This window comes from Oncorhynchus keta, chromosome 28, assembly GCF_023373465.1.
Source record: "Oncorhynchus keta strain PuntledgeMale-10-30-2019 chromosome 28, Oket_V2, whole genome shotgun sequence".
Taxonomy (NCBI): Eukaryota; Metazoa; Chordata; class Actinopteri; order Salmoniformes; family Salmonidae; genus Oncorhynchus; species Oncorhynchus keta.
In genome coordinates this window covers 1,157,281-1,182,353 of record NC_068448.1, presented here as the reverse complement: position 1 = coordinate 1,182,353, position 25,073 = coordinate 1,157,281, and the positions used below count along the sequence as shown (strand labels likewise).

Here is a 25,073-nt window from a genome sequence, read left to right as displayed (position 1 = left end):
TATGATGTTATTACTGGGGACAGGACTAGTCATTATGATGTTACTACTGGGGACTAGTCATTATGATGTTACTACTGGGGACAGGACTAGTCATTATGATGTTATTACTGGGGACAGGACTAGTCATTATGATGTTACTACTGGGGACAGGACTAGTCATTATGATGTTACTACTGGGGACAGGACTAGTCATTATGATGTTATTACTGGGGACAGGACTCATTATGATGTTATTACTGGGGACAGGACTAGTCATTATGATGTTACTACTGGGGACAGGACTAGTCATTATGATGTTACTACTGGGGACAGGACTAGTCATTATGATGTTATTACTGGGGACAGGACTAGTCATTATGATGTTACTACTGGGGACAGGACTAGTCATTATGATGTTACTACTGGGGACAGGACTAGTCATTATGATGTTACTACTGGGGACAGGACTAGTCATTATGATGTTACTACTGGGGACAGGACTAGTCATTATGATGTTATTACTGGGGACAGGACTAGTCATTATGATGTTACTACTGGGGACAGGACTAGTCATTATGATGAGTTACTACTGGGGACAGGACTAGTCATTATGATGTTATTACTGGGGACAGGACTAGTCATTATGATGTTATTACTGGGGACAGGACTAGTCATTATGATGTTACTACTGGGGACAGGACTAGTCATTATGATGTTACTACTGGGGACAGGACTAGTCATTATCATGAGTTACTACTGGGGACAGGACTAGTCATTATGATGTTATTACTGGGTACAGGACTAGTCATTATGATGTTACTACTGGGGACAGGACTAGTCATTATGATGTTACTACTGGGGACAGGACTAGTCATTATGATGTTATTACTGGGGACAGGACTAGTCATTATGATGTTATTACTGGGGACAGGACTAGTCATTATGATGTTATTACTGGGGACTAGTCATTATGATGTTATTACTGGGGACAGGACTAGTCATTATGATGTTATTACTGGGGACAGGACTAGTCATTATGATGTTATTACTGGAGACAGGACTAGTCATTATGATGTTATTACTGGGGACAGGACTAGTCATTATGATGTTATTACTGGGGACAGGACTAGTCATTATGATGTTACTACTGGGGACAGGACTAGTCATTATGATGTTACTACTGGGGACAGGACTAGTCATTATGATGAGTTACTACTGGGGACAGGACTAGTCATTATGATGTTATTACTGGGGACAGGACTAGTCATTATGATGTTATTACTGGGGACAGGACTAGTCATTATGATGTTACTACTGGGGACAGGACTAGTCATTATGATGTTACTACTGGGGACAGGACTAGTCATTATGATGTTACTACTGGGGACAGGACTAGTCATTATGATGTTACTACTGGGGACAGGACTAGTCATTATGATGTTACTACTGGGGACAGGACTAGTCATTATGATGTTATTACTGGGGACAGGACTAGTCATTATGATGTTATTACTGGGGACAGGACTAGTCATTATGATGTTACTACTGGGGACAGGACTAGTCATTATGATGTTATTACTGGGGACAGGACTAGTCATTATGATGTTACTACTGGGGACAGGACTAGTCATTATGATGTTACTACTGGGGACAGGACTAGTCATTATGATGTTATTACTGGGGACAGGACTAGTCATTATGATGTTATTACTGGGGACAGGACTAGTCATTATGATGTTATTACTGGGGACAGGACTAGTCATTATGATGTTACTACTGGGGACAGGACTAGTCATTATGATGTTATTACTGGGGACAGGACTAGTCATTATGATGAGTTACTACTGGGGACAGGACTAGTCATTATGATGTTATTACTGGGGACAGGACTAGTCATTATGATGTTATTACTGGGGACAGGACTAGTCATTATGATGTTACTACTGGGGACAGGACTAGTCATTATGATGTTACTACTGGGGACAGGACTAGTCATTATGATGTTATTACTGGGGACAGGACTAGTCATTATGATGTTATTACTGGGGACAGGACTAGTCATTATGATGTTACTACTGGGGACAGGACTAGTCATTATGATGTTACTACTGGGGACAGGACTAGTCATTATGATGTTATTACTGGGGACAGGACTAGTCATTATGATGTTATTACTGGGGACAGGACTAGTCATTATGATGTTATTACTGGGGACAGGACTAGTCATTATGATGTTACTACTGGGGACAGGACTAGTCATTATGATGTTACTACTGGGGACAGGACTAGTCATTATGATGTTATTACTGGGGACAGGACTAGTCATTATGATGTTACTACTGGGGACAGGACTAGTCATTATGATGTTACTACTGGGGACAGGACTAGTCATTATGATGTTATTACTGGGGACAGGACTAGTCATTATGATGTTATTACTGGGGACAGGACTAGTCATTATGATGTTACTACTGGGGACAGGACTAGTCATTATGATGTTACTACTGGGGACAGGACTAGTCATTATGATGTTACTACTGGGGACTAGTCATTATGATGTTACTACTGGGGACAGGACTAGTCATTATGATGTTACTACTGGGGACAGGACTAGTCATTATGATGTTACTACTGGGGACAGGACTAGTCATTATGATGTTACTACTGGGGACAGGACTAGTCATTATGATGTTACTACTGGGGACAGGACTAGTCATTATGATGTTACTACTGGGGACAGGACTAGTCATTATGATGTTATTACTGGGGACAGGACTAGTCATTATGATGTTATTACTGGGGACAGGACTAGTCATTATGATGTTACTACTGGGGACAGGACTAGTCATTATGATGTTACTACTGGGGACTAGTCATTATGATGTTACTACTGGGGACAGGACTAGTCATTATGATGTTACTACTGGGGACTAGTCATTATGATGTTACTACTGGGGACAGGACTAGTCATTATGATGTTACTACTGGGGACAGGACTAGTCATTATGATGTTACTACTGGGGACAGGACTAGTCATTATGATGTTATTACTGGGGACAGGACTAGTCATTATGATGTTATTACTGGGGACAGGACTAGTCATTATGATGTTATTACTGGGGACAGGACTAGTCATTATGATGTTACTACTGGGGACAGGACTAGTCATTATGATGTTATTACTGGGGACAGGACTAGTCATTATGATGTTATTACTGGGGACAGGACTAGTCATTATGATGTTACTACTGGGGACAGGACTAGTCATTATGATGTTATTACTGGGGACTAGTCATTATGATGTTATTACTGGGGACTAGTCATTATGATGTTATTACTGGGGACTAGTCATTATGATGTTATTACTGGGGACAGGACTAGTCATTATGATGTTACTACTGGGGACAGGACTAGACATTATGATGTTATTACTGGGGACAGGACTAGTCATTATGATGTTATTACTAGGGACAGGACTAGTCATTATGATGTTATTACTGGGGACAGGACTAGTCATTATGATGTTACTACTGGGGACAGGACTAGTCATTATGATGTTACTACTGGGGACAGGACTAGTCATTATGATGTTATTACTGGGGACAGGACTAGTCATTATGATGAGTTACTACTGGGGACAGGACTAGTCATTATGATGTTACTACTGGGGACAGGACTAGTCATTATGATGTTATTACTGGGGACAGGACTAGTCATTATGATGTTACTACTGGGGACAGGACTAGTCATTATGATGTTATTACTGGGGACTAGTCATTATGATGTTATTACTGGGGACAGGACTAGTCATTATGATGTTACTACTGGGGACAGGACTAGTCATTATGATGTTATTACTGGGGACAGGACTAGTCATTATGATGTTATTACTGGGGACAGGACTAGTCATTATGATGTTACTACTGGGGACAGGACTAGTCATTATGATGTTATTACTGGGGACAGGACTAGTCATTATGATGTTATTACTGGGGACAGGACTAGTCATTATGATGTTATTACTGGGGACAGGACTAGTCATTATGATGTTATTACTGGGGACAGGACTAGTCATTATGATGTTATTACTGGGGACAGGACTAGTCATTATGATGTTATTACTGGGGACAGGACTAGTCATTATGATGTTATTACTGGGGACAGGACTAGTCATTATGATGTTACTACTGGGGACAGGACTAGTCATTATGATGTTATTACTGGGGACTAGTCATTATGATGTTACTACTGGGGACAGGACTAGTCATTATGATGTTATTACTGGGGACAGGACTAGTCATTATGATGTTATTACTGGGGACAGGACTAGTCATTATGATGTTATTACTGGGGACAGGACTAGTCATTATGATGTTACTACTGGGGACAGGACTAGTCATTATGATGAGTTACTACTGGGGACAGGACTAGTCATTATGATGTTACTACTGGGGACAGGACTAGTCATTATGATGTTATTACTGGGGACAGGACTAGTCATTATGATGTTATTACTGGGGACAGGACTAGTCATTATGATGTTATTACTGGGGACAGGACTAGTCATTATGATGAGTTACTACTGGGGACAGGACTAGTCATTATGATGTTATTACTGGGGACAGGACTAGTCATTATGATGAGTTACTACTGGGGACAGGACTAGTCATTATGATGTTACTACTGGGGACAGGACTAGTCATTATGATGAGTTACTACTGGGGACAGGACTAGTCATTATGATGTTATTACTGGGGACAGGACTAGTCATTATGATGTTATTACTGGGGACAGGACTAGTCATTATGATGTTATTACTGGGGACAGGACTAGTCATTATGATGTTATTACTGGGGACAGGACTAGTCATTATGATGTTACTACTGGGGACAGGACTAGTCATTATGATGTTACTACTGGGGACAGGACTAGTCATTATGATGTTATTACTGGGGACAGGACTAGTCATTATGATGTTATTACTGGGGACAGGACTAGTCATTATGATGTTATTACTGGGGACAGGACTAGTCATTATGATGAGTTACTACTGGGGACAGGACTAGTCATTATGATGTTATTACTGGGGACAGGACTAGTCATTATGATGAGTTACTACTGGGGACAGGACTAGTCATTATGATGTTACTACTGGGGACAGGACTAGTCATTATGATGTTATTACTGGGGACAGGACTAGTCATTATGATGTTACTACTGGGGACAGGACTAGTCATTATGATGTTACTACTGGGGACAGGACTAGTCATTATGATGTTATTACTGGGGACAGGACTAGTCATTATGATGTTATTACTGGGGACAGGACTAGTCATTATGATGAGTTACTACTGGGGACAGGACTAGTCATTATGATGTTACTACTGGGGACAGGACTAGTCATTATGATGTTATTACTGGGGACAGGACTAGTCATTATGATGTTATTACTGGGGACAGGACTAGTCATTATGATGTTATTACTGGGGACAGGACTAGTCATTATGATGTTACTACTGGGGACAGGACTAGTCATTATGATGTTACTACTGGGGACAGGACTAGTCATTATGATGTTATTACTGGGGACAGGACTAGTCATTATGATGTTACTACTGGGGACAGGACTAGTCATTATGATGTTACTACTGGGGACAGGACTAGTCATTATGATGTTATTACTGGGGACAGGACTAGTCATTATGATGTTATTACTGGGGACAGGACTAGTCATTATGATGTTACTACTGGGGACAGGACTAGTCATTATGATGTTACTACTGGGGACAGGACTAGTCATTATGATGTTACTACTGGGGACTAGTCATTATGATGTTACTACTGGGGACAGGACTAGTCATTATGATGTTACTACTGGGGACAGGACTAGTCATTATGATGTTACTACTGGGGACAGGACTAGTCATTATGATGTTACTACTGGGGACAGGACTAGTCATTATGATGTTACTACTGGGGACTAGTCATTATGATGTTACTACTGGGGACAGGACTAGTCATTATGATGTTATTACTGGGGACAGGACTAGTCATTATGATGTTATTACTGGGGACAGGACTAGTCATTATGATGTTACTACTGGGGACAGGACTAGTCATTATGATGTTACTACTGGGGACTAGTCATTATGATGTTACTACTGGGGACAGGACTAGTCATTATGATGTTACTACTGGGGACAGGACTAGTCATTATGATGTTATTACTGGGGACAGGACTAGTCATTATGATGTTATTACTGGGGACAGGACTAGTCATTATGATGTTATTACTGGGGACAGGACTAGTCATTATGATGTTACTACTGGGGACAGGACTAGTCATTATGATGTTATTACTGGGGACAGGACTAGTCATTATGATGTTATTACTGGGGACAGGACTAGTCATTATGATGTTATTACTGGGGACAGGACTAGTCATTATGATGTTACTACTGGGGACAGGACTAGTCATTATGATGTTATTACTGGGGACTAGTCATTATGATGTTATTACTGGGGACTAGTCATTATGATGTTATTACTGGGGACAGGACTAGTCATTATGATGTTACTACTGGGGACAGGACTAGTCATTATGATGTTATTACTGGGGACAGGACTAGTCATTATGATGTTATTACTGGGGACAGGACTAGTCATTATGATGTTATTACTGGGGACAGGACTAGTCATTATGATGTTACTACTGGGGACAGGACTAGTCATTATGATGTTACTACTGGGGACAGGACTAGTCATTATGATGTTACTACTGGGGACAGGACTAGTCATTATGATGTTATTACTGGGGACAGGACTAGTCATTATGATGTTACTACTGGGGACAGGACTAGTCATTATGATGTTACTACTGGGGACAGGACTAGTCATTATGATGTTATTACTGGGGACAGGACTAGTCATTATGATGTTATTACTGGGGACAGGACTAGTCATTATGATGAGTTACTACTGGGGACAGGACTAGTCATTATGATGTTATTACTGGGGACAGGACTAGTCATTATGATGAGTTACTACTGGGGACAGGACTAGTCATTATGATGTTACTACTGGGGACAGGACTAGTCATTATGATGTTATTACTGGGGACAGGACTAGTCATTATGATGTTACTACTGGGGACAGGACTAGTCATTATGATGAGTTACTACTGGGGACAGGACTAGTCATTATGATGTTATTACTGGGGACAGGACTAGTCATTATGATGTTATTACTGGGGACAGGACTAGTCATTATGATGAGTTACTACTGGGGACAGGACTAGTCATTATGATGTTACTACTGGGGACAGGACTAGTCATTATGATGTTATTACTGGGGACAGGACTAGTCATTATGATGTTATTACTGGGGACAGGACTAGTCATTATGATGTTATTACTGGGGACAGGACTAGTCATTATGATGTTACTACTGGGGACAGGACTAGTCATTATGATGTTACTACTGGGGACAGGACTAGTCATTATGATGTTATTACTGGGGACAGGACTAGTCATTATGATGTTACTACTGGGGACAGGACTAGTCATTATGATGTTACTACTGGGGACAGGACTAGTCATTATGATGTTATTACTGGGGACAGGACTAGTCATTATGATGTTATTACTGGGGACAGGACTAGTCATTATGATGTTACTACTGGGGACAGGACTAGTCATTATGATGTTACTACTGGGGACAGGACTAGTCATTATGATGTTACTACTGGGGACTAGTCATTATGATGTTACTACTGGGGACAGGACTAGTCATTATGATGTTACTACTGGGGACAGGACTAGTCATTATGATGTTACTACTGGGGACAGGACTAGTCATTATGATGTTACTACTGGGGACAGGACTAGTCATTATGATGTTACTACTGGGGACTAGTCATTATGATGTTACTACTGGGGACAGGACTAGTCATTATGATGTTATTACTGGGGACAGGACTAGTCATTATGATGTTATTACTGGGGACAGGACTAGTCATTATGATGTTACTACTGGGGACAGGACTAGTCATTATGATGTTACTACTGGGGACTAGTCATTATGATGTTACTACTGGGGACAGGACTAGTCATTATGATGTTACTACTGGGGACAGGACTAGTCATTATGATGTTATTACTGGGGACAGGACTAGTCATTATGATGTTATTACTGGGGACAGGACTAGTCATTATGATGTTATTACTGGGGACAGGACTAGTCATTATGATGTTACTACTGGGGACAGGACTAGTCATTATGATGTTATTACTGGGGACAGGACTAGTCATTATGATGTTATTACTGGGGACAGGACTAGTCATTATGATGTTATTACTGGGGACAGGACTAGTCATTATGATGTTACTACTGGGGACAGGACTAGTCATTATGATGTTATTACTGGGGACTAGTCATTATGATGTTATTACTGGGGACTAGTCATTATGATGTTATTACTGGGGACAGGACTAGTCATTATGATGTTACTACTGGGGACAGGACTAGACATTATGATGTTATTACTGGGGACAGGACTAGTCATTATGATGTTATTACTGGGGACAGGACTAGTCATTATGATGTTATTACTGGGGACAGGACTAGTCATTATGATGTTACTACTGGGGACAGGACTAGTCATTATGATGTTACTACTGGGGACAGGACTAGTCATTATGATGTTACTACTGGGGACAGGACTAGTCATTATGATGTTACTACTGGGGACAGGACTAGTCATTATGATGTTATTACTGGGGACAGGACTAGTCATTATGATGTTATTACTGGGGACAGGACTAGTCATTATGATGAGTTACTACTGGGGACAGGACTAGTCATTATGATGTTATTACTGGGGACAGGACTAGTCATTATGATGAGTTACTACTGGGGACAGGACTAGTCATTATGATGTTACTACTGGGGACAGGACTAGTCATTATGATGTTATTACTGGGGACAGGACTAGTCATTATGATGTTACTACTGGGGACAGGACTAGTCATTATGATGAGTTACTACTGGGGACAGGACTAGTCATTATGATGTTATTACTGGGGACAGGACTAGTCATTATGATGTTATTACTGGGGACAGGACTAGTCATTATGATGAGTTACTACTGGGGACAGGACTAGTCATTATGATGTTACTACTGGGGACAGGACTAGTCATTATGATGTTATTACTGGGGACAGGACTAGTCATTATGATGTTATTACTGGGGACAGGACTAGTCATTATGATGTTATTACTGGGGACAGGACTAGTCATTATGATGTTACTACTGGGGACAGGACTAGTCATTATGATGTTACTACTGGGGACAGGACTAGTCATTATGATGTTATTACTGGGGACAGGACTAGTCATTATGATGTTACTACTGGGGACAGGACTAGTCATTATGATGTTACTACTGGGGACAGGACTAGTCATTATGATGTTATTACTGGGGACAGGACTAGTCATTATGATGTTATTACTGGGGACAGGACTAGTCATTATGATGTTACTACTGGGGACAGGACTAGTCATTATGATGTTACTACTGGGGACAGGACTAGTCATTATGATGTTACTACTGGGGACTAGTCATTATGATGTTACTACTGGGGACAGGACTAGTCATTATGATGTTACTACTGGGGACAGGACTAGTCATTATGATGTTACTACTGGGGACAGGACTAGTCATTATGATGTTACTACTGGGGACAGGACTAGTCATTATGATGTTACTACTGGGGACTAGTCATTATGATGTTACTACTGGGGACAGGACTAGTCATTATGATGTTATTACTGGGGACAGGACTAGTCATTATGATGTTATTACTGGGGACAGGACTAGTCATTATGATGTTACTACTGGGGACAGGACTAGTCATTATGATGTTACTACTGGGGACTAGTCATTATGATGTTACTACTGGGGACAGGACTAGTCATTATGATGTTACTACTGGGGACAGGACTAGTCATTATGATATTATTACTGGGGACAGGACTAGTCATTATGATGTTATTACTGGGGACAGGACTAGTCATTATGATGTTATTACTGGGGACAGGACTAGTCATTATGATGTTACTACTGGGGACAGGACTAGTCATTATGATGTTATTACTGGGGACAGGACTAGTCATTATGATGTTATTACTGGGGACAGGACTAGTCATTATGATGTTATTACTGGGGACAGGACTAGTCATTATGATGTTACTACTGGGGACAGGACTAGTCATTATGATGTTATTACTGGGGACTAGTCATTATGATGTTATTACTGGGGACTAGTCATTATGATGTTATTACTGGGGACAGGACTAGTCATTATGATGTTACTACTGGGGACAGGACTAGACATTATGATGTTATTACTGGGGACAGGACTAGTCATTATGATGTTATTACTGGGGACAGGACTAGTCATTATGATGTTATTACTGGGGACAGGACTAGTCATTATGATGTTACTACTGGGGACAGGACTAGTCATTATGATGTTACTACTGGGGACAGGACTAGTCATTATGATGTTATTACTGGGGACAGGACTAGTCATTATGATGAGTTACTACTGGGGACAGGACTAGTCATTATGATGTTATTACTGGGGACAGGACTAGTCATTATGATGTTATTACTGGGGACAGGACTAGTCATTATGATGTTACTACTGGGGACAGGACTAGTCATTATGATGTTATTACTGGGGACTAGTCATTATGATGTTATTACTGGGGACAGGACTAGTCATTATGATGTTACTACTGGGGACAGGACTAGTCATTATGATGTTATTACTGGGGACAGGACTAGTCATTATGATGTTATTACTGGGGACAGGACTAGTCATTATGATGTTACTACTGGGGACAGGACTAGTCATTATGATGTTATTACTGGGGTCAGGACTAGTCATTATGATGTTATTACTGGGGACAGCACTAGTCATTATGATGTTATTACTGGGGACAGGACTAGTCATTATGATGTTATTACTGGGGACAGGACTAGTCATTATGATGTTATTACTGGGGACAGGACTAGTCATTATGATGTTATTACTGGGGACAGGACTAGTCATTATGATGTTATTACTGGGGACAGGACTAGTCATTATGATGTTACTACTGGGGACAGGACTAGTCATTATGATGTTATTACTGGGGACTAGTCATTATGATGTTACTACTGGGGACAGGACTAGTCATTATGATGTTATTACTGGGGACAGGACTAGTCATTATGATGTTATTACTGGGGACAGGACTAGTCATTATGATGTTATTACTGGGGACAGGACTAGTCATTATGATGTTACTACTGGGGACAGGACTAGTCATTATGATGAGTTACTACTGGGGACAGGACTAGTCATTATGATGTTACTACTGGGGACAGGACTAGTCATTATGATGTTATTACTGGGGACAGGACTAGTCATTATGATGTTATTACTGGGGACAGGACTAGTCATTATGATGTTATTACTGGGGACAGGACTAGTCATTATGATGTTATTACTGGGGACAGGACTAGTCATTATGATGTTATTACTGGGGACAGCACTAGTCATTATGATGTTACTACTGGGGACAGGACTAGTCATTATGATGAGTTACTACTGGGGACAGGACTAGTCATTATGATGTTATTACTGGGGACAGGACTAGTCATTATGATGTTATTACTGGGGACAGGACTAGTCATTATGATGTTATTACTGGGGACATGACTAGTCATTATGATGTTACTACTGGGGACAGGACTAGTCATTATGATGAGTTACTACTGGGGACAGGACTAGTCATTATGATGTTATTACTGGGGACAGGACTAGTCATTATGATGTTATTACTGGGGACAGGACTAGTCATTATGATGTTATTACTGGGGACAGGACTAGTCATTATGATGTTACTACTGGGGACAGGACTAGTCATTATGATGTTATTACTGGGGACAGGACTAGTCATTATGATGTTATTACTGGGGACAGGACTAGTCATTATGATGTTATTACTGGGGACAGGACTAGTCATTATGATGTTATTACTGGGGACAGGACTAGTCATTATGATGTTATTACTGGGGACAGGACTAGTCATTATGATGTTATTACTGGGGACAGGACTAGTCATTATGATGTTACTACTGGGGACAGGACTAGTCATTATGATGTTATTACTGGGGACAGGACTAGTCATTATGATGTTATTACTGGGGACAGGACTAGTCATTATGATGTTATTACTGGGGACAGGACTAGTCATTATGATGTTATTACTGGGGACAGGACTAGTCATTATGATGTTATTACTGGGGACAGGACTAGTCATTATGATGTTATTACTGGGGACAGGACTAGTCATTATGATGTTACTACTGGGGACAGCACTAGTCATTATGATGTTATTACTGGGGACAGGACTAGTCATTATGATGTTACTACTGGGGACAGGACTAGTCATTATGATGTTACTACTGGGGACAGGACTAGTCATTATGATGTTATTACTGGGGACAGGACTAGTCATTATGATGTTATTACTGGGGACAGGACTAGTCATTATGATGTTACTACTGGGGACAGGACTAGTCATTATGATGAGTTACTACTGGGGACAGGACTAGTCATTATGATGTTATTACTGGGGACAGGAATAGTCATTATGATGAGTTACTACTGGGGACAGGACTAGTCATTATGATGTTACTACTGGGGACAGGACTAGTCATTATGATGTTATTACTGGGGACAGGACTAGTCATTGTGATGAGTTACTACTGGGGACAGGACTAGTCATTATGATGTTACTACTGGGGACAGGACTAGTCATTATGATGTTACTACTGGGGACAGGACTAGTCATTATGATGTTATTACTGGGGACAGGACTAGTCATTATGATGTTACTACTGGGGACAGGACTAGTCATTATGATGTTACTACTGGGGACAGGACTAGTCATTATGATGTTATTACTGGGGACAGGACTAGTCATTATGATGTTATTACTGGGGACAGGACTAGTCATTATGATGTTATTACTGGGGACAGGACTAGTCATTATGATGTTATTACTGGGGACAGGACTAGTCATTATGATGTTATTACTGGGGACAGGACTAGTCATTATGATGTTACTACTGGGGACAGGACTAGTCATTATGATGTTATTACTGGGGACAGGACTAGTCATTATGATGTTACTACTGGGGACAGGACTAGTCATTATGATGTTATTACTGGGGACAGGACTAGTCATTATGATGTTATTACTGGGGACAGGACTAGTCATTATGATGTTATTACTGGGGACAGGACTAGTCATTATGATGTTACTACTGGGGACAGGACTAGTCATTATGATGTTACTACTGGGGACTAGTCATTATGATGTTATTACTGGGGACAGGACTAGTCATTATGATGTTACTACTGGGGACAGGACTAGTCATTATGATGTTACTACTGGGGACAGGACTAGTCATTATGATGTTACTACTGGGGACAGGACTAGTCATTATGATGTTACTACTGGGGACAGGACTAGTCATTATGATGTTACTACTGGGGACAGGACTAGTCATTATGATGTTATTACTGGGGACAGGACTAGTCATTATGATGTTACTACTGGGGACAGGACTAGTCATTATGATGTTACTACTGGGGACAGGACTAGTCATTATGATGTTACTACTGGGGACAGGACTAGTCATTATGATGTTATTACTGGGGACAGGACTAGTCATTATGATGTTACTACTGGGGACAGGACTAGTCATTATGATGTTACTACTGGGGACAGGACTAGTCATTATGATGTTACTACTGGGGACAGGACTAGTCATTATGATGTTACTACTGGGGACAGGACTAGTCATTATGATGTTACTACTGGGGACAGGACTAGTCATTATGATGTTACTACTGGGGACAGGACTAGTCATTATGATGTTACTACTGGGGACAGGACTAGTCATTATGATGTTACTACTGGGGACAGGACTAGTCATTATGATGTTACTACTGGGGACAGGACTAGTCATTATGATGTTACTACTGGGGACAGGACTAGTCATTATGATGTGGACACTAGTCATTACTGATGTTACTACATTATGATGTTACTACTGGGGACAGGACTAGTCATTATGATGTTACTACTGGGGACAGGACTAGTCATTATGATGTTACTACTGGGGACAGGACTAGTCATTATGATGTTACTACTGGGGACAGGACTAGTCATTATGATGTTACTACTGGGGACAGGACTAGTCATTATGATGTTACTACTGGGGACAGGACTAGTCATTATGATGTTACTACTGGGGACAGGACTAGTCATTATGATGTTACTACTGGGGACAGGACTAGTCATTATGATGTTACTACTGGGGACAGGACTAGTCATTATGATGTTATTACTGGGGACAGGACTAGTCATTATGATGTTACTACTGGGGACAGGACTAGTCATTATGATGTTATTACTGGGGACAGGACTAGTCATTATGATGTTATTACTGGGGACAGGACTAGTCATTATGATGTTACTACTGGGGACAGGACTAGTCATTATGATGTTACTACTGGGGACAGGACTAGTCATTATGATGTTACTACTGGGGACAGGACTAGTCATTATGATGTTACTACTGGGGACAGGACTAGTCATTATGATGTTACTACTGGGGACAGGACTAGTCATTATGATGTTACTACTGGACAGGACTAGTCATTATGATGTTACACTGGGGATGACTGTTATTACTGGGGACAGGACTAGTCATTATGATGTTACTACTGGGGACAGGACTAGTCATTATGATGTTATTACTGGGGACTAGTCATTATGATGTTATTACTGGGGACAGGACTAGTCATTATGATGTTACTACTGGGGACAGGACTAGTCATTATGATGTTATTACTGGGGACAGGACTAGTCATTATGATGTTACTACTGGGGACAGGACTAGTCATTATGATGTTACTACTGGGGACAGGACTAGTCACACAGTATGAGTCCGACATGTTATAACTCCTCTATGAACACTCACAGTATGTAGCCGACATGTTATAACTCCTCTATGAACACTCACAGTATGTACATGTTATAACTCCTCTATGAACACTCACAGTATATACATGATGACCCCTACTGCCCAACAGTCCACCGGTCGACCGTATCGATGTCTGGCCACAACCTCAGGAGCTGGGAGAGAGAGAGAGAATTGAAATTGAATTGAGAGCGAGTGAGAGAAATAGAGACAAGGTTAAGGGAAGATGGACAGGTGGGGGGACAGAGAGAAGGTTAAGGGGTGATGGAGAGGGGAGGGGACAGAGACAAGGTTAAGGGGTGATGGAGAGGTGGGGGGACAGAGAGAAGGTTAAGGGGTGATGGAGAGGTGGGGGGACAGAGAGAAGGTTAAGGGGTGATGGAGAGGTGGGGGGACAGAGAGAAGGTTAAGGGGTGATGGAGAGGTGGGGGGACAGAGAGAAGGTTAAGGGGTGATGGCGAGGTGGGGGGGACAGAGAGAAGGTTAAGGGGTGATGGAGAGGTGGGGGACAGAGAGAAGGTTAAGGGGTGATGGAGAGGTGGGGGACAGAGAGAAGGTTAAGGGGTGATGGAGAGGTGAGGGGGACAGAGAGAAGGTTAAGGGGTGATGGAGAGGTGGGGGGACAGAGAGAAGGTTAAGGGGTGATGGAGAGGTGGGGGGACAGAGAGAAGGTTAAGGGGTGATGGAGAGGTGGGGGGACAGAGAGAAGATTAAGGGGTGATGGAGAGGTGGGGGGACAGAGAGAAGGTTAAGGGGTGATGGAGAGGTGGGGGGACAGAGAGAAGGTCTTCCCTCTCTCTCTCCTCTCTCTCCTCTCTCTCCTCTCTCTCCTCCCTCTCTCTCCTCTCTCTCCCCTCTCTCTCCTCTTTCTCCTCCTCTCTCTTCCCTCTCTCTCCCCTCTCTCTCCTCTCTCTCGTCTCTTTCAGCCCTCCTTTATTTCCACTCTTATTTTGATCAGTTAATTTATTTCCCTTCCTCTCTTTCTCCAGCTCTCATTATTTATCTGATTAATGTAACTAGTCTGCTGTGTGAATGACTGAGCTTCCCATGATTGTAGATAGAGGACTGGAGGAGGAGGACAGAAGGGAAACACAGAGAGGAGGAGAGCAGAAAGAGGGGGAAGAGCGAGAGGTCCTTACCCAGGTACTCCGGTGTTCCACAGGGTTCTGTGATGGAACCGTTCTCAAACTTGGACAGGTAGAAATCCCGCAGAACCACTTTGTTGTGATTGTTCTCTGTGTAGTACATCAGGTTCTCCAACTGTAGAACCACAAAACACACCACACACACACACACACGAGAGCAGGTAGAGAGCTTCATATCTTTACCATGGTTCTAATGCTAGTCATGTAAACACTTGACTTATCTTAATACTAGTCATGTAAACACTACTTATCTTAATACTAGTCATGTAAACACTACTTAACTTAATACTAGTCATGTAAACACTACTTATCTTAATACTAGTCATGTAAACACTTGACTTATCTTAATACTAGTCATGTAAACACTACTTATCTTAATACTAGTCATGTAAACACTACTTATCTTAATACTAGTCATGTAAACACTACTTATCTTAATGCTAGTCATGTAAACACTACTTATCTTAATACTAGTCATGTAAACACTACTTATCTTAATACTAGTCATGTAAACACTACTTATCTTAATACTAGTCATGTAAACACTTGACTTATCTTAATACTAGTCATGTAAACACTACTTATCTTAATACTAGTCATGTAAACACCTGACTTATCTTAATACTAGTCATGTAAACACTTTACTTATCTTAATACTAGTCATGTAAACACTACTTATCTTAATACTAGTCATGTAAACACTACTTATCTTAATACTAGTCATGTAAACACTACTTATCTTAATACTAGTCATGTAAACACTACTTATCTTAATACTAGTCATGTAAACACTACTTATCTTAATACTAGTCATGTAAACACTTGACTTATCTTAATACTAGTCATGTAAACACTTGACTTATCTTAATACTAGTCATGTAAACACTTGACTTATCTTAATACTAGTCATGTAAACACTACTTATCTTAATACTAGTCATGTAAACACTACTTATCTTAATACTAGTCATGTAAACACTTGACTTATCTTAATACTAGTCATGTAAACACTTGACTTATCTTAATACTAGTCATGTAAACACTTGACTTATCTTAATACTAGTCATGTAAACACTCTGTTTATCTTAATACTAGTCATGTAAACACTTGACTTATCTTAATACTAGTCATGTAAACACTCTGCTTATCTTAATACTAGTCATGTAAACACTTGACTTATCTTAATACTAGTCATGTAAACACTTGACTTATCTTAATACTAGTCATGTAAACACTACTTATCTTAATACTGGTCATGTAAACACTACTTATCTTAATACTAGTCATGTAAACACTACTTATCTTAATACTAGTCATGTAAACACTTATCTTAATACTAGTCATGTAAACACTCTGCTTATCTTAATACTAGTCATGTAAACACTCTGCTTATCTTAATACTAGTCATGTAAACACTCCTTATCATAATACTAGTCATGTAAACACTACTTATCTTAATACTAGTCATGTAAACACTACTTATCTTAATACTAGTCATGTAAACACTACTTATCTTAATACTAGTCATGTAAACACTACTTATCTTAATACTAGTCATGTAAACACTCTGCTTATCTTAATACTGATTTGAATTTCCTTTAGGTAGCCTGATTTGAACTCCCTTTAGGTAGCCTGATTTGAACTCCCTTTAGGTAGCCTGATTTGAACTCCCCTTTAGGTAGCCTGATTTGAACTCCCCTTTAGGTAGCCTGATTTGAACTCCCCTTTAGGTAGCCTGATTAGAACTCCCCCTTAGGTAGCCTGATTAGAACTCCCCTTTAGGTAGCCTGATTAGAACTCCCCTTTAGGTATCCTGATTAGAACTCCCTTTAGGTAGCCTGATTTGAACTCCCTTTAGGTAGCCTGATTTGAACTCCCTTTAGGTAGCCTGATTTGAACTCCCTTTAGGTAGCCTGATTTGAACTCCCTTTAGGTAGCCTGATTTGAACTCCCTTTAGGTAGCCTGATTAGAACTCCCTTTAGGTAGCCAGCCTGATTTGAACTCCCCTTTAGGTAGCCTGATTAGAACTCCCTTTAGGTAGCCTGATTTGAACTTCCTTTAGGTAGCCTGATTTGAATTTCCTTTAGGTAGCCTGATTTGAACTTCCTTTAGGTAGCCTGATTTGAACTCCCCTTTAGGTATCCTGATTTGAACTTCCTTTAGGTAGCCTGATTTGAACTCCCCTTTAGGTAGCCTGATTAGAACTCCCCTTTAGGTAGCCTGATTAGAACTCCCCTTTAGGTATCCTGATTAGAAATCCCTTTAGGTAGCCTGATTTGAACTCCCTTTAGGTAGCCTGATTAGAACTCCCTTTAGGTAGCCTGATTAGAACTCCCTTTAGGTAGCCTGATTTGAACTCCCTTTAGGTAGCCTGATTTGAACTCCCTTTAGGTAGCCTGATTAGAACTCCCCTTTAGGTATCCTGATTAGAAATCCCTTTAGGTAGCCTGATTTGAACTCCCTTTAGGTAGCCTGATTAGAACTCCCTTTAGGTAGCCTGATTAGAACTCCCTTTAGGTAGCCTGATTTGAACTCCCTTTAGGTAGCCTGATTTGAACTCCCTTTAGGTAGCCTGATTTGAACTCCCCTTTAGGTAGCCTGATTTGAACTCCCTTTAGGTAGCCTGATTTGAACTCCCTTTAGGTAGCCTGATTTGAACTCCCTTTAGGTAGCCTGATTTGAACTCCCTTTAGGTAGCCTGATTAGAACTCCCTTTAGGTAGCCTGATTAGAACTCCCTTTAGGTAGCCAGCCTGATTTGAACTCCCTTTAGGTAGCCTGATTTGAACTTCCTTTAGGTAGCCTGATTTGAATTTCATTTAGGTAGCCTGATTTGAACTTCCTTTAGGTAGCCTGATTTGAACTCCCCTTCAGGTATCCTGATTTGAACTTCCTTTAGGTTGCCTGATTTGAACTCCCCTTTAGGTAGCCTGATTAGAACTCCCCTTTAGGTAGCCTGATTAGAACTCCCCTTTAGGTAGCCTGATTAGAATTCCCCTTTAGGTATCCTGATTAGAACTCCCTTTCGGTAGCCTGATTTGAACTCCGTTTAGGTAGCCTGATTAGAACTCCCTTTAGGTAGCCTGATTTGAACTCCCTTTAGGTAGCCTGATTTGAACTCCCTTTAGGTAGCCTGATTTGAACTCCCTTTAGGTAGCCTGATTTGAACTTCCTTTAGGTAGCCTGATTTGAACTCCCTTTAGGTAGCCTGATTAGAACTCCCCTTTAGGTAGCCTGATTAGAACTCCCCTTTAGGTAGCCTGATTAGAACTCCCCTTTAGGTATCCTGATTAGAACTCCCTTTAGGTGGCCTGATTTGAACTCCCCTTTAGGTAGCCTGATTTGAACTCCCCTTTAGGTAGCCTGATTAGAACTCCCTTTAGGTAGCCTGATTTGAATTTCCTTTAGGTAGCCTGATTTGAATTTCCTTTAGGTAGCCTGATTTGAACTTCCTTTAGGTAGCCTGATTAGAACTCCCTTTAGGTATCCTGATTAGAACTCCCTTTCGGTAGCCTGATTTGAACTCCGTTTAGGTAGCCTGATTAGAACTCCCTTTAGGTAGCCTGATTTGAACTCCTTTAGGTAGCCTGATTTGAACTCCCTTTAGGTAGCCTGATTTGAACTCCCTTTAGGTAGCCTGATTTGAACTTCCTTTAGGTAGCCTGATTTGAACTCCCCTTTAGGTAGCCTGATTAGAACTCCCCTTTAGGTAGCCTGATTAGAACTCCCCTTTAGGTAGCCTGATTAGAACTCCCCTTTAGGTATCCTGATTAGAACTCCCTTTAGGTGGCCTGATTTGAACTCCCCTTTAGGTAGCCTGATTTGAACTCCCCTTTAGGTAGCCTGATTAGAACTCCCTTTAGGTAGCCTGATTTGAACTTCCTTTAGGTAGCCTGATTTGAATTTCCTTTAGGTAGCCTGATTTGAACTTCCTTTAGGTAGCCTGATTTGAACTCCCCTTTAGGTATCCTGATTTGAACTTCCTTTAGGTAGCCTGATTAGAACTCCCTTTAGGTAGCCTGATTAGAACTCCCTTTAGGTAACCTGATTAGAACTCCCTTTAGGTAGCCTGATTAGAACTCCCCTTTAGGTATCCTGATTAGAACTCCCTTTAGGTAGCCTGATTTGAACTCCCTTTAGGTAGCCTGATTTGAACTCCCTTTAGGTAGCCTGATTAGAACTCCCTTTAGGTAGCCTGATTAGAACTCCCCTTTAGGTAGCCTGATTAGAATTCCCCTTTAGGTATCCTGATTAGAACTCCTTTCGGTAGCCTGATTTGAACTCCGTTTAGGTAGCCTGATTAGAACTCCCTTTAGGTAGCCTGATTTGAACTCCCTTTAGGTAGCCTGATTTGAACTCCCTTTAGGTAGCCTGATTTGAACTCCCTTTAGGTAGCCTGATTTGAACTTCCTTTAGGTAGCCTGATTTGAACTCCCCTTTAGGTAGCCTGATTAGAACTCCCCTTTAGGGAGCCTGATTAGAACTCCCCTTTAGGTAGCCTGATTAGAACTCCCCTTTAGGTATCCTGATTAGAACTCCCTTTAGGTGGCCTGATTTGAACTCCCCTTTAGGTAGCCTGATTTGAACTCCCCTTTAGGTAGCCTGATTAGAACTCCCTTTAGGTAGCCTGATTTGAATTTCCTTTAGGTAGCCTGATTTGAATTTCCTTTAGGTAGCCTGATTTGAACTCCCCTTCAGGTATCCTGATTTGAACTCCACTTTAGGTAGCCTGATTTGAACTCCCCTTTAGAACTCCCCTTTAGGTAGCCTGATTAGAACTCCCCTTTAGGTAGCCTGATTAGAACTCCCCTTTAGGTATCCTGATTAGAACTCCCTTTAGGTAGCCTGATTTGAACTCCCTTTAGGTAGCCTGATTTGAACTCCCTTTAGGTAGCCTGATTAGAACTCCCTTTAGGTAGCCTGATTAGAACTCCCTTTAGGTAGCCAGCCTGATTTGAACTCCCTTTAGGTGGCCTGATTTGAACTTCCTTTAGGTAGCCTGATTTGAATTTCATTTAGGTAGCCTGATTTGAACTTCCTTTAGGTAGCCTGATTTGAACTCCCTTCAGGTATCCTGATTTGAACTTCCTTTAGGTTGCCTGATTTGAACTCCCCTTTAGGTAGCCTGATTAGAACTCCCCTTTAGGTAGCCTGATTAGAACTCCCCTTTAGGTAGCCTGATTAGAACTCCCTTTAGGTATCCTGATTAGAACTCCCTTTCGGTAGCCTGATTTGAACTCCGTTTAGGTAGCCTGATTAGAACTCCCTTTAGGTAGCCTGATTTGAACTCCCTTTAGGTAGCCTGATTTGAACTCCCTTTAGGTAGCCTGATTTGAACTCCCTTTAGGTAGCCTGATTTGAACTCCTTTAGGTAGCCTGATTTGAACTCCTTTAGGTAGCCTGATTTGAACTCCTTTAGGTAGCCTGATTAGAACTCCCTTTAGGTAGCCTGATTAGAACTCCTTTAGGTAGCCAGCCTGATTTGAACTCCCTTTAGGTAGCCTGATTTGAACTTTCTTTAGGTAGCCTGATTTGAATTTCATTTAGGTATCCTGATTTGAACTTCCTTTAGGTAGCCTGATTTGAACTCCCCTTTAGGTATCCTGATTTGAACTTCCTTTAGGTAGCCTGATTTGAACTCCCCTTTAGGTAGCCTGATTAGAACTCCCTTTAGGTAGCCTGATTAGAACTCCCCTTTAGGTAGCCTGATTAGAACTCCCTTTAGGTATCCTGATTAGAACTCCCTTTCGGTAGCCTGATTTGAACTCCGTTTAGGTAGCCTGATTAGAACTCCTTTAGGTAGCCTGATTTGAACTCCTTTAGGTAGCCTGATTTGAACTCCCTTTAGGTAGCCTGATTTGAACTCCCTTTAGGTAGCCTGATTTGAACTCCCTTTAGGTAGCCTGATTTGAACTCCCTTTAGGTAGCCTGATTTGAACTCCCTTTAGGTAGCCTGATTTGAACTCCTTTAGGTAGCCTGATTAGAACTCCCTTTAGGTAGCCTGATTAGAACTCCCTTTAGGTAGCCAGCCTGATTTGAACTCCCTTTAGGTAGCCTGATTTGAACTTCCTTTAGGTAGCCTGATTTGAATTTCATTTAGGTAGCCTGATTTGAACTTCCTTTAGGTAGCCTGATTTGAACTCCCCTTCAGGTATCCTGATTTGAACTTCCTTTAGGTTGCCTGATTTGAACTCCCCTTTAGGTAGCCTGATTAGAACTCCCCTTTAGGTATCCTGATTAGAACTCCCTTTCGGTAGCCTGATTTGAACTCTGTTTAGGTAGCCTGATTAGAACTCCTTTAGGTAGCCTGATTTGAACTCCCTTTAGGTAGCCTGATTTGAACTCCATTTAGGTAGCCTGATTTGAACTCCCTTTAGGTAGCCTGATTTGAACTTCCTTTAGGTAGCCTGATTTGAACTCCCCTTTAGGTAGCCTGATTAGAACTCCCCTTTAGGTAGCCTGATTAGAACTCCCCTTTAGGTAGCCTGATTAGAACTCCCCTTTAGGTATCCTGATTAGAACTCCCTTTAGGTGGCCTGATTTGAACTCCCCTTTAGGTAGCCTGATTTGAACTCCCCTTTAGGTAGCCTGATTAGAACTCCCTTTAGGTAGCCTGATTTGAACTTCCTTTAGGTAGCCTGATTTGAACTCCCCTTTAGGTATCCTGATTTGAACTCCACTTTAGGTAGCCTGATTTGAACTTCCCTTTAGGTAGCCTGATTAGAACTCCCCTTTAGGTAGCCTGATTAGAACTCCCCTTTAGGTAGCCTGATTAGAACTCCCCTTTAGGTATCCTGATTAGAACTCCCTTTAGGTAGCCTGATTTGAACTCCCATTAGGTAGCCTGATTTGAACTCCCTTTAGGTAGCCTGATTAGAACTCCCTGTAGGTAGCCTGATTAGAACTCCCTTTAGGTAGCCAGCCTGATTTGAACTCCCTTTAGGTATTCTGATTTGAACTTCCTTTAGGTAGCCTGATTTGAATTTCATTTAGGTATCCTGATTTGAACTTCCTTTAGGTAGCCTGATTTGAACTCCCCTTTAGGTATCCTGATTTGAACTTCCTTTAGGTAGCCTGATTTGAACTCCCCTTTAGGTAGCCTGATTAGAACTCCCCTTTAGGTAGCCTGATTAGAACTCCCCTTTAGGTAGCCTGATTAGAACTCCCCTTTAGGTATCCTGATTAGAACTCCCTTTAGGTAGCCTGATTTGAACTCCCATTAGGTAGCCTGATTTGAACTCCCTTTAGGTAGCCTGATTAGAACTCACTTTAGGTAGCCTGATTAGAACTCCCTTTAGGTAGCCAGCCTGATTTGAACTCCCTTTAGGTATTCTGATTTGAACTTCCTTTAGGTAGCCTGATTTGAATTTCATTTAGGTATCCTGATTTGAACTTCCTTTAGGTAGCCTGATTTGAACTCCCCTTTAGGTAGCCTGATTTGAACTCCCTTTAGGTAGCCTGATTAGAACTCCCTTTAGGTAGCCTGATTAGAACTCCCTTTAGGTAGCCAGCCTGATTTGAACTCCCTTTAGGTAGCCTGATTTGAACTTCCTTTAGGTAGCCTGATTTGAATTTCATTTAGGTATCCTGATTTGAACTTCCTTTAGGTAGCCTGATTTGAACTCCCCTTTAGGTATCCTGATTTGAACTTCCTTTAGGTAGCCTGATTTGAACTCCCCTTTAGGTAGCCTGATTAGAACTCCCTTTAGGTAGCCTGATTAGAACTCCCCTTTAGGTAGCCTGATTAGAACTCCCCTTTAGGTATCCTGATTAGAACTCCCTTTAGGTAGCCTGATTTGAACTCCCATTAGGTAGCCTGATTTGAACTCCCTTTAGGTAGCCTGATTAGAACTCCCTTTAGGTAGCCTGATTAGAACTCCCTTTAGGTAGCCAGCCTGATTTGAACTCCCTTTAGGTATTCTGATTTGAACTTCCTTTAGGTAGCCTGATTTGAATTTCATTTAGGTATCCTGATTTGAACTTCCTTTAGGTAGCCTGATTTGAACTCCCCTTTAGGTAGCCTGATTTGAACTCCCTTTAGGTAGCCTGATTAGAACTCCCTTTAGGTAGCCTGATTAGAACTCCCTTTAGGTAGCCAGCCTGATTTGAACTCCCTTTAGGTAGCCTGATTTGAACTTCCTTTAGGTAGCCTGATTTGAATTTCATTTAGGTAGCCTGATTTGAACTTCCTTTAGGTAGCCTGATTTGAACTCCCCTTCAGGTATCCTGATTTGAACTTCCTTTAGGTTGCCTGATTTGAACTCCCCTTTAGGTAGCCTGATTAGAACTCCCCTTTAGGTAGCCTGATTAGAACTCCCCTTTAGGTAGCCTGATTAGAATTCCCCTTTAGGTATCCTGATTAGAACTCCCTTTCGGTAGCCTGATTTGAACTCCGTTTAGGTAGCCTGATTAGAACTCCCTTTAGGTAGCCTGATTTGAACTCCCTTTAGGTAGCCTGATTTGAACTCCCTTTAGGTAGCCTGATTTGAACTCCCTTTAGGTAGCCTGATTTGAACTTCCTTTAGGTAGCCTGATTTGAACTCCCCTTTAGGTAGCCTGATTAGAACTCCCCTTTAGGTAGCCTGATTAGAACTCCCCTTTAGGTAGCCTGATTAGAACTCCCCTTTAGGTATCCTGATTAGAACTCCCTTTAGGTGGCCTGATTTGAACTCCCCTTTAGGTAGCCTGATTTGAACTCCCCTTTAGGTAGCCTGATTAGAACTCCCTTTAGGTAGCCTGATTTGAATTTCCTTTAGGTAGCCTGATTTGAATTTCCTTTAGGTAGCCTGATTTGAACTTCCTTTAGGTAGCCTGATTAGAACTCCCTTTAGGTATCCTGATTA

The 25,073-nt window shown here is 41.3% G+C and overlaps 1 protein-coding gene across 1 annotated transcript in view; it reads right to left on the bottom strand.

The window, feature by feature from the left end:
• camkvl (CaM kinase-like vesicle-associated, like) overlaps positions 1 to 25,073 on the bottom strand; it is a 94,839-nt gene that overhangs the window by 47,522 nt on the left and 22,244 nt on the right. The window contains exons 5-6 of the mRNA XM_052484156.1: positions 16,225 to 16,345; positions 15,165 to 15,240 (exon numbers count right to left, since the gene is read on the bottom strand). Coding sequence (XP_052340116.1) covers positions 15,165 to 15,240; positions 16,225 to 16,345 — 197 coding nt within the window. The remainder of the gene's footprint in view (positions 1 to 15,164; positions 15,241 to 16,224; positions 16,346 to 25,073) is intronic.